The sequence below is a fragment of the Chrysochloris asiatica genome, unplaced genomic scaffold, assembly GCF_000296735.1.
Source record: "Chrysochloris asiatica unplaced genomic scaffold, ChrAsi1.0 scaffold00193, whole genome shotgun sequence".
Taxonomy (NCBI): Eukaryota; Metazoa; Chordata; class Mammalia; order Afrosoricida; family Chrysochloridae; genus Chrysochloris; species Chrysochloris asiatica.
The window spans coordinates 4,348,084-4,360,105 of record NW_006408711.1 but is presented as its reverse complement, the minus strand read 5'-3'; the positions used below and the strand labels follow the sequence as shown (position 1 = coordinate 4,360,105).

The following is a 12,022-nucleotide window of genomic DNA, read 5'->3' as shown; positions in this document are numbered from 1 at the left end:
AGGGTGTAAATCTTTACGGGAGTAGAAAGCCTCATCTTTCTCCCGTGGAGCGGCTGGTAGTTTCAAACCGCTGACCTTAAGGTTCGCAGCCCGATTCGTAACCACTACGCTACCAGAGCTCCTTCCAATATAAAATATCATGATAAATGAAGAAATATTAAAGTTGTCATATATTTCATTTTGCTGGATCTATAATTAACATTCATGGAAGCAGCAATCAAGAAATCAAATGACATATTGTATTAGACAAATTTGCTTCACAAGACCTCTTTTAAGTGTTAAAGAGCAAAAATGTCACTTTCAGGCCTATAGTGGACTCAACTTTGTTATTTTCATTTTCCTCATATACCTGTGAAAATTGGACAGTGAATAAGCAGGACCATACAAGGATCCATGCACTTGAGTTGTGGTGTTAGAGAATCCTTAAAGTACCATGGATTGTCGGCAGAACGTACAAATCTATCTTGGAAGTACAGCCAGAATACTACTTACAACTAGGATGGTGAGACTTTCTTTCTCATACTTTGGGGATGTTATCAGGAAGGACATCATGCTTTGAAAATGAAGAAGACCCCCAACAAGATTTACTGACAAAATCAAGCAAGAATAAGCTCAAACATAATGACAACAGTGAGGAGGCACAGAATTGGGCAGTGTTTAATTCTGTTGTGTATCAGTTGAAACTGACTCAATGGCACATAACAACAACAACATGAGTAGATGCATGTATACATGCACAGTCTGAAGGGGTGTAGGCAGGACAGTGAGAATGTTGTTAAATGCTATCAAGTTAGTTCCGACTCATAGCAATCCTAGATAGGGGTTCTGAGGAGCAGCTCGTGGATTTAAACCACCAACCTTGTGATTTACAGCTTATCCATAATATATGCTAAATTATACAGTTTGACAAGATATATCTAAAAGTGTATTCCTTGTGCTACAAATATATCCATGAATGTAGTGGAGCACTGATGTTGTTTAATGCTGTCGAGTTGTTTCCATTCCAAGGAGCATATGTTGTTGTTGTTAAGTGCTGTCGAGTCAGTTCTGACCCATAGCGACCCTGTACAGGGTTTCCGAGGGTGTAAATCTTTACAGGAGTAGAAAGCCTCATCTTTCTCCTGCGGAGCGGCTGGTAGTTTCGAACTGCTGACCTTAAGGTTCACAGCCCGATTCATAACCACTACGCTACCAGAGCATATAGGGGGTGAAAAATATGAAAACTTCTCAGATATAACCAAACACCTTGAGGAAATGAGTCAAGGCTCTGAGTGTTCAGGACCATGGTAGCAGGGACCCCAAGTTCAATTGGCATAACATAGTCCACAAAGACAGTGCTCTACATCATATTTTGGTGAGTAGTGACCGTGGCCTTCAGAGCTTGTGAATAGCCTTCTACAGTGCAACTGTTGGTCTCTCCCTATCTAGAAAAAGTAATGAAGAACATTGAAAACACATGGAAACAATTAGCCCAGTGAATTTATGGAACACATGAATATCAGCCTCTAATATCCTTCTATAGTAGATGTGATTGAGAGTACAAATGCCACCTAGAATCATAAGGTTATTATATGTGTATTACAGTCACTTTAAGAGAAAACAATTTGATTCTCTTACCTCGCTGACTTTTAAGAAAACTCTGAAAAATAACTTTTCAATTGCAGTCTTCTTCTCTAAACCAACATTTTGTAGAAGAGACCTAATCATGTTCCATACTGCTCCCTTTTTGGACTAGCAGTACCATTCTCATTCCCTGATATTTCTACTAGGCTTTTGCAGAACTTGAATAATTTAGACCTGAACTGAGTACTGTGTGAAAATATAAAGCTTTATAGACCTTTAAAGATTGTCTGGCTTTGATTTTTAAATCTCAATTATCTGGAGTTAGTATAGAATTTACTGCTTACTTTCTAACAATTATTCTAATGTGTAAATTTTTAATTGCCACAAAAGATATATCTACTGGTTCTGGTTATTTCACAGGTTATTACTGATAAAAGTTACCATAGACTCTGTCTTTTGAATCATGATTTTCCTTGTATTATATTATAAAATAGACACTTGAGGGGGAGAGAAAGGAATAGCCAGAAATATCACCATAGAAAGCTTGTAAGCCCATTTTCTGCCTATAATGGATTGGAATAACTAAAATGGGGCTACAACGTGCCCAGTAAAGGTGGCTTCCTGAGGAGCTTCTGCATTGCGTAAGACTATAGGTGGAATCCTGAACAGCATCCAGAATCTTCAGAAGTGGGAAATTTCCACTTAAAAGAATGGGCAGACAAACCTGGAGTGGTTAGAAGAACTGATGATATTTCTCGAAAGAACGACTGACAGGAAAAATACAAACAATACAGGCAGACTGACTGATTACTACAAGAACAAGCAAGTTGCTCACCCAGGAGACATCAAGACAAGTGGTTGGGTCCCCTCAGAGCAAACCCCCCTAAGACTCAATGGGAATACATGCTCTGATTGGTGACCACGTTCATCACCAATAAGGGGAAGTGAGGGAAAAACAGTAATGAAGCAGCAAGCTAAGCCCTACAACGTTCAATAGACTCCTGTGAACCCGGGTGGAGACCTGGTTGGCAAGACCTGGGGACTCTGGGGCCCACAGTCAGTGACATAGCCACAGAGGACTAGAGTGGAGAGTGAAGTGTCCAGCTGATAAGAAGAGAGGTCATATGCACAAGAACACCCACACTTGCAGATAATACCCACTTCACCTGGCTTCAATGACTGGATGATCAGAGCTCAACTAGAAGAAGAAGAGGAAAAAAAAGAGTAATCTGATACAATTTGATGAACTTGACCTACACCTATGGATGCAGTAGCTCAAAAGAGGGAACAAATCCTTACAGCAAGGATCATTCATTCCCACCTTCTCCATACGGATGGCCAACTTGGACATTGGCTACCCAAAGTGGGAGCGGGGGTGGGGGGTGCTACAAAGGCAAGAAGTGACTGGCTTACAAGCTTTCAAGAGGGAACCTAGATCCAGAGGGAGTGGAAGAAGGTAGAATCTCCACTGAGTAGTATCCAACCTGTCTAGGTAGGGATGATGAAAGGAGATGAGGATAGGTCTCTTATGATACAATAGTAAATAATTGTTGTCAGGACTGATTGTGAGGGTTGGAAATGTAAAGGTAAACGTTTTATTTATGTAAAATGTAAAGGGAGTGATTAACTTTGCAGTGTAGGAGCGGAGGTCCCTGGGACCATCAAGGGAGAAGAGCAGAGAGCCGACCCTACCCAGAGAAGCAGTGATGCCTGAGATGGAGGCAGAGACGATAACGTGGAGAGATGGAGCAGCTGGGGACTTTAGACACAGAGAGGAAGAGCGGCTGTGTGCTGACGACCGGGGGGTGGTGGGGGTGGGCAGTCTTGTAGGGTATTTTCTTTGGTTGGTTGATGATACATGGAGGTTGATGATACATGGAGGAGATTGTAACCATGGCAATGAAACGATATATAGGATGAATGTAAAACTAATGTTCTCCCATGTAAACTATTACATAATAACAATAAAACATTTTTTTAAAAAAAAAGAAGTTACCATAGACTATGATACATTACAAGAAACATAATAATGATATCTCTATGGAGATATAGTCTATTTACTGAGAATAGCCAGTTTACAAGTAACCACAGAAACAAGAGGTTCTTATTCAGGTAAAGTAGATCATACTGTGTATTTGTACAACTATTTGTATCACTCCATTGAATAGCCTCCTTAAAAAATGTGCTCTTTAGAGGGTGAGGAAGAAGCTAGATTCTCTTCTGAGTAGTATCCAATCTGTCTGGATGGGTCTAATGAAAGGAGATGGTGGTAGGACTCTTGTGGTACAATAGTGAACAGTTGCTATCAGGACTGACTGTGAGGGTTAGAAATGTAAAGTTAGACATTTTGTAGCAAAAGGAGGGGAGTGGTTGACTTTGCAGTCCAGGAGCAAAGGATCCTGGGACCATCAAGGGAGAAAAGCAGAGTACAGGCCCCTACCTAGAGAAACAGTGATGCCAGAGATGGAGTCAAAGACGATGACGTGGAGAGATGGAGTGGATGGGGACTCTAGACCCAGTGAAGGAGAGGGGCTGTGTGCTGACGACAGAGGGGCAGGCTTGCAAGGTATACACTTTGGTTGGTTGATGATGCATGGAGGGATTGTAACCATGGCAATGAGACAATATACGATATGATGAATGTAAAGCTAATGTTGTCCCATGTAAACTATCACATAATTCACAAAAAAACATTAAAAACAAAAAGGAATGTAGTCTATGGATTATTCTCTAACCCTGCATAATAAACAGACTATGAGAATATTATCCAATCAGGATTAAATCACAGTGCTCAACACTAGTATTTGAATGGTACCACTGATTTTCCATAACTAAATTATTGTTTTTATATGAAAATTTTCACATGTAATAGCATACCAGTGGGGTTTTTTTTTTGTCACATTTTGATTTAAATAAGGAGTTGTTAACTGTCTAGTCCATAGAAATCACTGCATCTCAAGAAGTCTTGATAGTGCATGGGTTAAGTGGTACACTGTCAACCAAAAGGTTTGTGGTATAAACTCACCAGCGCTCCATAGGAGAAAAATGAGACAGTCTACTTCCATAAAGATTTACAGACTCAGAAATCCCATGGAACCATTTCTGCTCTGTCCTATAGACTTGCTATGAGTAAAAATCTACTCAGTGGCAATTGGTTTGGTTTTAGTTGGCAATTTGAAAAATCATAAGAAGTTTGTTTTCTTAAATAGTGAAAACAAGGATGTCATTGAACACTTATATACATGAAAACTCTTGGTTTAAAAGGGTTATAATAGAGCATCATAGAAGTTTTAGTAAGAGGGCGTCCTCTTTTTTTCCATTTCTAACACATTTTCTTTCGTCTGGAAGTATGATTATCATGGATAGTTCCCAATAGCAGTAGTAAAGAAGCATCAGCAATATCATATCCCTCTTGATTCAAATTTGGCTGATATACCAATGCAGATAGAACTAGGAGACTTATTTCTCTCTTTTTGTGTATCTGAGCCTTGTGTTAGCAATTTGAATCCTTAGTATTTTACAGACAGTCCCCTGACTCCAAGCTCAGATTCAGTGTTCTTCCCACAGAGGGAAAAAGAGGATTTGAGATGATGATATATGGAAAATTGTGAAAGGTACCTTGGGTTGAATTATAGAAACATCCTTCTAGAACAGTGTATTCGGACAAAAAGACAATCATAATGGTTAATACAGTACTGTTCTTTGCTTTCAGAATGTGTTAGAGAGAAGCATTGATATGACTTATGTATGTTTTCAAATAGCTTTACTTTGCAGAAACAAAATAGTGACCAACATTAAATAACTGTGGATCTTGTTTAGTTTATTTCAACTTGTCACGAAGCTTTCATGAAAATTTTCTCAGGTACCACTGAATATTTAGGGAACTGGGACTCAGATTATATATTAAATTTTATATCTTTGAATCCTTTATTTCTCCCATTAATCAGGTCTGAAAAAACTGTGTCTAAGAACTGATTAACTTTTGATTTTTAAATATTTCAGAGGGTTGAAAGATAACCGTTTAATAATTACCTTTCCATAATGGAAAGGGAAGGGCTTAGTGAATTGGGTTCTAATTCAAATTCATGAAGTCTTAGATTTAATGTTTAACCTCAGATATTTTACTTATCTACTCAGTTTCTCTGTTTTTAACATAAACTCTTTAATACCTACTACCTGTCAGTGTTGGAGTCCTGCTGTTGAGCTATGGGTTAATGAGCCAGACTGTAAAGCCTTTTGAACTGCAAGGTTGGCTGTTCAAGCTCACCAGCAACTCCTCGGAAACTCTATACAGGGTCCCTATGGGTCAGAAAAGGAGCTCCAGTAGCATAGTCGTTATGAATTGGGCTGCTAACCTCAGGGTCAGCAGTTTGAAACTACCAGCTGTTCCGCAGGAGAAAGATGAGGCTTTCTGCTCTCGTAAAGATTTACAGCCTCGGAAACCCTGTACAGGGTCACTATGAGTCAGAACCGACTCCACAGCACAAGACAACAACAAACAACATGGGTCAGAATTGACTCAACAGCACTTAACAACAACAACCTGGCAGTGTTATCATGGGGAAAAAACTTGGACTAGAAGCTTCTAGAATGTAGTAGGAGGTACAAAGAATGCTCTTCTTTTTACATGCTAATTGGTGGTAGTGTTGTTACTAAGTGCCATCCAGTTTGTTCCTACTCTGAGCAACTCTGCATAGGATTTCCAAGGAGCAGCTGATATGTTTAAACTGCCAACCTTGTTAACAGTACAGTGCTTATCTTATAGCTTCGCACCAGGACTCCAGGCATTTAACAAAAACATATGCAATAATAAGTGGAGTGGACAATGGCCTTTATCACATTATTATGAGCTCATTACAAAGCAGAGAAAGAGTGATTATTTAGGTGATTACAAATATTGTTTCTTCAATACAGGTTAATTACTATAGAAGTCACCAAGACTAGATAGTTACCTTAATTTAAATTCCATATGACAAGTATCAGTCAGTTTGAGATTTTAAGACTAATAATTTGTGATCACACAAATTATATAAAGAAAAACATTATATCAGGATTTTGAAGGAAGACTCATTAACGACCTGCGATATGCAGATGATACAACCTTGCTTGCTGAAAGTGAAGAGGACTTAAAACATTTACTGATGAAGATCAAAGAGCACATTGGTATGGATTGCATCTCAATGTAAAGAAAAACATCCTCACCGCTGGACCAATAAACAACATTCTTATCAGCAGAGAAAAGATTGAAGTTGTCAAGGACTTCATTCTTCTTGGATCAACTAGCAACGCTCATGGAAGCAGCAGTCAAGAAGTCAAATGACGTATTGCATTAGGCAAATCTGCTTCACAAGACCTTTTTAAAGTGTTGAAGAGCAAAGATGTCAGCTTGAAGACTAAGGTGTGCCTGACCCAAGCCATGGTATTTTCAGTAACCTCATATGCATGCAAAAGCTGGACAGTGAATAAGGAAGACCATAGAAGAATTGATGCTTTTGTGTTATGGTGTTGGAGGAGAATATTGAAAGTGCCGTGGGCTGCCAAAAGAACCAACAGAACTATGTTGGAAGAAATGCAGCCAGAGTGCTCCTGGAGGCCAGGCTAGCCAAACTTCATCTCTCATATTTCAGACATATTGTCAGGAGGGACCAGTCACTGGAGAGGGGTATCATGTTTGGTAGAGTAGAAGGTCAGAGAAAAACAGGAAGACCCCCAGCGAGATGGATTGTCAAAGTGACAGCATCAGTGTGCTCAAGAGTGACAATGATAATGAGGTTGGCCCAGGATCAGGCAGTGTTTCATTCTGCTGTGCACTGTGAGTCGGTACCAACTCGATGGCACCTAACAAAAACAACATATACATATTATATATGTTTGTATATGTATTATATATGTATATGTATTATATATGTATATGTATATTGTATATGTATTATATATATATATCTTTAGTATCACATGCAAGTAAAGTTTTACTCAAGGTAACTCAAAAACGGCTGCAATAGTACATTGCCAGAGGTTCAAGTTGGATTCAAACAAGGATGGTTAAAGAGGTATCACTGCTGATGTCAGATGGATCTTGGCTGAAAGCAGAGAATACCTGAAAAATGTTTTTTGGTTGTTGTTGTTAAGTGCCATTGAGTCGGTTCTGACTCCTAGCAACCAAGTATAGGTTTTCTGAGGAGCAACTGGTGAGTTTGAACCACCTGCTTTGCAGTTCAAACCGGCCATGTGGTTCTGTGCTTTTCCTACAGCATCACATCAGTTTACTTGTGCCTTATTGACTGTGCAAAGGTTTTCGACTGTGTGGATCATGACAAGCTATGAATAATATTGTGAAGAGTTGTTATCCCAGAAAACTTTATTGTGCTCATGAGGAACCTGTACAAGAACCAACAGGCAGTGTTTGAACAGAACAAGGTGACACTGAATGACATAATAAAGAAATGTGTGTGCCAAAGGTATGTGGTTCTTTTACCATACATATTCAATCTGTATGCTTTGCAAATAAACTGAAAAGTTGGATTATATGAAGGAGAGTGTGGCATCCGAATTTGAGGAAGACTCATTAACAGCCTGTGATATGCAGATAATACAAACTTACTTGCTGAAAGTGAAGAGGACTTAAAATATTTACTGATGAAGTTTGAAGACCATAGCCTTTGGTATAGGTTTCACCTCAATGTAAAGAAAACAAAAATCCTCACTACTGTACCAATAAATGACATCACGATAAATGGAATAAGAAGAAGTTAGCAAAGACTTCATTTTGCTTGGATCCACTATCAACACTCATGATCACAGAAGTCAAGAAATCAAATGGTATATTGCACTAGGCAGATCTGTTTCACAAGACCTCTTGAAAATGTTCAAGAGGAAAGATGTCAGTTTGAGGCCTGACCAAGCCATAATGTTTTCAATATCCTCATATTCATGTGGAACTTGGATAGTAAATAAGGAAAACCATAGAAGAATTTGTTACGCTGTTGAAGACAAATATTTAAAGTACCATGAACTGCTAGAACAAACAAATCTGTGTTGGAAGAAGTACAGTCAGAATGCCCATTAGCGATTTCATCTCTCCTGCTATGGATGTACTATCAGCAGGGACCAGTCCCTGGAGAGGGACATCATGCTTGGTAAAGTGAAGGATCAGCGTAAAAGAGAAAGTCTCCCAATTAGATGGATTGGCACACTTGCAGCAGCAGTGAGCTCAAACATAACAACTATTGTGAGGATGGCACCGGACCAAGCATCATTTCCTTCTATTGTGTATAGTGTCATTATGAATCAAAACCAACTCGACAGCAACTGACAACAGCAATAGCAGTAATAGTAGTAGCAGTATCATCTATGTTGTGGTGATTTGTTGTCAAGTTGTTACAATTCAGAGTAACCCTGTAGGACAGACAGAGTAGAACCTACCCCCAAAGCTTTCCTATGCTATAAATCATAATGTGGGCTGACCACAAGCTCTTCTATCCAGTGGATCACATAGTGGGATTGAACCTTTAAACTTAGGCTAATAACTAAGAGCATAACCATTGTGTAGCCACTGAATAGCTTTCAGTCTTAAACTACAGGTATTTCAGGATGATCAAGTAGGAAGGATTTGAGCTTATTTTGTGTGTTAGAAAAGCATAAGTATGTTTTTTAACAGTAGTAACTGACAGATTAAAAATATTTATGAGCAATCTTGTGCATAATTATAAGATTTTAAAGTATTAATTTGCCTATTTATTCATTGGTTTTGGATATAAAATTCATTTCTCTGGCATTTTTTGTCTTAAACTCCCTTACTGTGTGGTCCTCAACATTCCCTACCACATTTCCTCATTAGCAAAGTAAATGTGAACTTAAATAATTAAAGCTTCTTAAAAGAAACAAAGCTCTACTCTAATGAGGGAGAAAAAACAAAAATGACGCATAACAACATTTCTAAGCCAGAATCACATTCTTATAATTTATCAATGGTATATACCATAATTTCAAATGGTATATCTGATTTTCCTTGTTTTTAACATAAAAGTAAGAACAGAGGTACAAATTTCACAATTTTTAAGTGCTAACCGTTAGATTAAGGGAAATCCAAATGGTCTCGTTTTGTGTTGTTGGGCACTCTTGATTCCAGCTCTGTGAAGTTATAATCCATGCAGTATAAATTATTAAATGAATGCAGCCTGTATTTATATTGGGCATATTAGCAACCATAGCACATACTTCACTGCATATGGATTTCCATTAAGGAAAGAGAGTGCATAGATCACCAGAAGTCCATTCTCGTTAAATTGTCATTTTTTATCACTAAAAGTTCTTAATGTTACTATATTTGATAGTGAAAAAACTTCCATTTAGATAAGAGACCAATAAATGGAAAAGAAAGAATAACTGAATTAATGTTGATTTTTTTCAAAGAACTGTATAAAGATTTTTAAAACAAGAGTACAGCAACCAAATATTATATTTCATAACCAACTTTTGTTCATCATACTTCTCTGATAAATATTTGGGACAGCTGAAGGTGATTTTAAAAAATCAATATGCAGTTTGCAAAAAGCAAACTTCTACCATTTTGAAATCAAACACATTAAACTATTCTGCCTACTTTTGTATGTTGTTGTTAAATGCTGTCGAGTCGGTTCTGACCCAAAGCGACCCTGTATAGGGTTTCCAAGGAGCAGCTGGTGAGCTTGAACCACCTACCTTCCAGTTTAAATGAATTTGCAGTCTGACGCATTAGCTCACAGCACCACACCAGGACTATAAATACCTACAAGGTTGTCTTTGAACTCTGGTAATACAAGAAATATCACTAATGATTGTTATTGCTAGGTGCCATCGAGTTGGTACCAACCCATAGCGACCTTATGCACAGCAGAACAAAACACTGCCAGATCCTGGGCCAGCCTCACTACTTTTGCCACGCTTGAGTCCATCGATGCTGCCAGTTGGCTAATCTATCTCGTTGGGGGTCTTCCTCTTTTTCTGTGACCCTCCACCTTACCAAACATGATATCCTTCTTCAGCGACTGATCTCTCCTGACAATATGTCCCGAATATAGAGACAGAGTTTGGCCATGTTGGCCTCCAAGGAGCACTCTGGCTGCACTTCTTCCAAAATGGATCTATTGGTTCTTTTGGCAACCCATAGCACTTTCAATATTCTCCTCCAACACCATAACTCAAAAGCATCAGTTCTGAAGTCATTTAGGAAAGGGTCGTTAGAAAAATGCCTAGGGTTCGTCCTTCTGTTCAGCAACCACTCAGCCCACTGGACCTGTAGTTCTTTCTCAATGACAGATCATGTTTTTAATGGTTATTATAGGATCAGCTCTGGGCTACTAATCACAAGGTTATTATAGGATCAGCTCTGGGCTACTAATCACAGTTCAAACCCACCACCTGCTCCTGGGAAACCCTATACACAGTCTCTATGAGTCTGAACCGACTCCTCGGCAATTAACAATAGCAGTGATCTTTTCTATACTAATAATGGAGTCTTAATGTGGCACTATGGGTTAATGCGCAGGACTGCAAAGTTGGTTTGAATTGCAAGGTCGGCGGTTCAAGCTGCTCCTCAGAAACCTTATACAGGGTCTCTAGAGGTTGGAGCCAACTTGACAACAGTAAGCAACAGCAGCAACACTAACAATGGTTTAATTCTGATTTTGTCCCTTTCTCTTTTCAGTCTGATTCGTACTTCTGCATGTCATTACGTTTGCCCACAGATGAGGAAGCCTTCGTGAGTAAGTATTCATTGGATGGCATTGATGGACGGGGGTTAGTTAAGGGAGGGCAGCTATTTTAAATCAATAAAATGTTCTTTTTGATGGTTATGAGCTTATTAATCTTGTACTCTGAGTTTCTCAAATACATTTATCATACCTAATGCAAAAGCAAACTAGAGAGAGCCACTGAGAGACAAGATTGCAAACTGTTTCTGCAGAGATTCATGCGTAATAATAGTTAAGCAGTTGAATGCAGATATTGATGGCTGCCAATGATTTGTTTGTTGTCCCATTTGTATAATACTGGCTTTCTCTCTGTGGCTGGATGCTTAATTCTGCTCTGCTCAACAGACTGTTTATTTACCTGCTGGTTCATAGTATAAATTAGCTACACTTAGCATCAACATTGGAGAAAGTTAAGATTTTACCTGTCAGACTGGTAGGTGGATAAGAAAGAAGTAGATAGAGACTAAAAAAGAAAGGGAAGAAGGGAGGAGGGACAGAAGGAAGGAAGGTAGACCCTCTTATTCATATTACAGAATTAGAAGAATGACGGGACCTATATCAACTGGAGTGTGGCATTGTGGGATAAGCACCGGCCTGCTAACCACAGGTTGACAGTTCAAACGCACCAGTCACTCCTTGGAAATTCTATCCAGGCTTACTATGAGTCAGAGATTACTCCAAGGCACTTAACAACAACCTCAACTGTGCCTTTAAATCAGATAAGAAAA

At 38.8% G+C, this 12,022-nt stretch overlaps 1 protein-coding gene across 2 annotated transcripts in view; it reads left to right on the top strand.

The window, feature by feature from the left end:
- The window catches only part of PAM (peptidylglycine alpha-amidating monooxygenase), a 306,825-nt gene that overhangs the window by 46,900 nt on the left and 247,903 nt on the right, over positions 1–12,022 (top strand). For both annotated transcript variants that reach the window (XM_006872314.1, XM_006872315.1), the window contains exon 3: positions 11,249–11,306. In XM_006872314.1, coding sequence (XP_006872376.1) covers positions 11,249–11,306 — 58 coding nt within the window. The remainder of the gene's footprint in view (positions 1–11,248; positions 11,307–12,022) is intronic.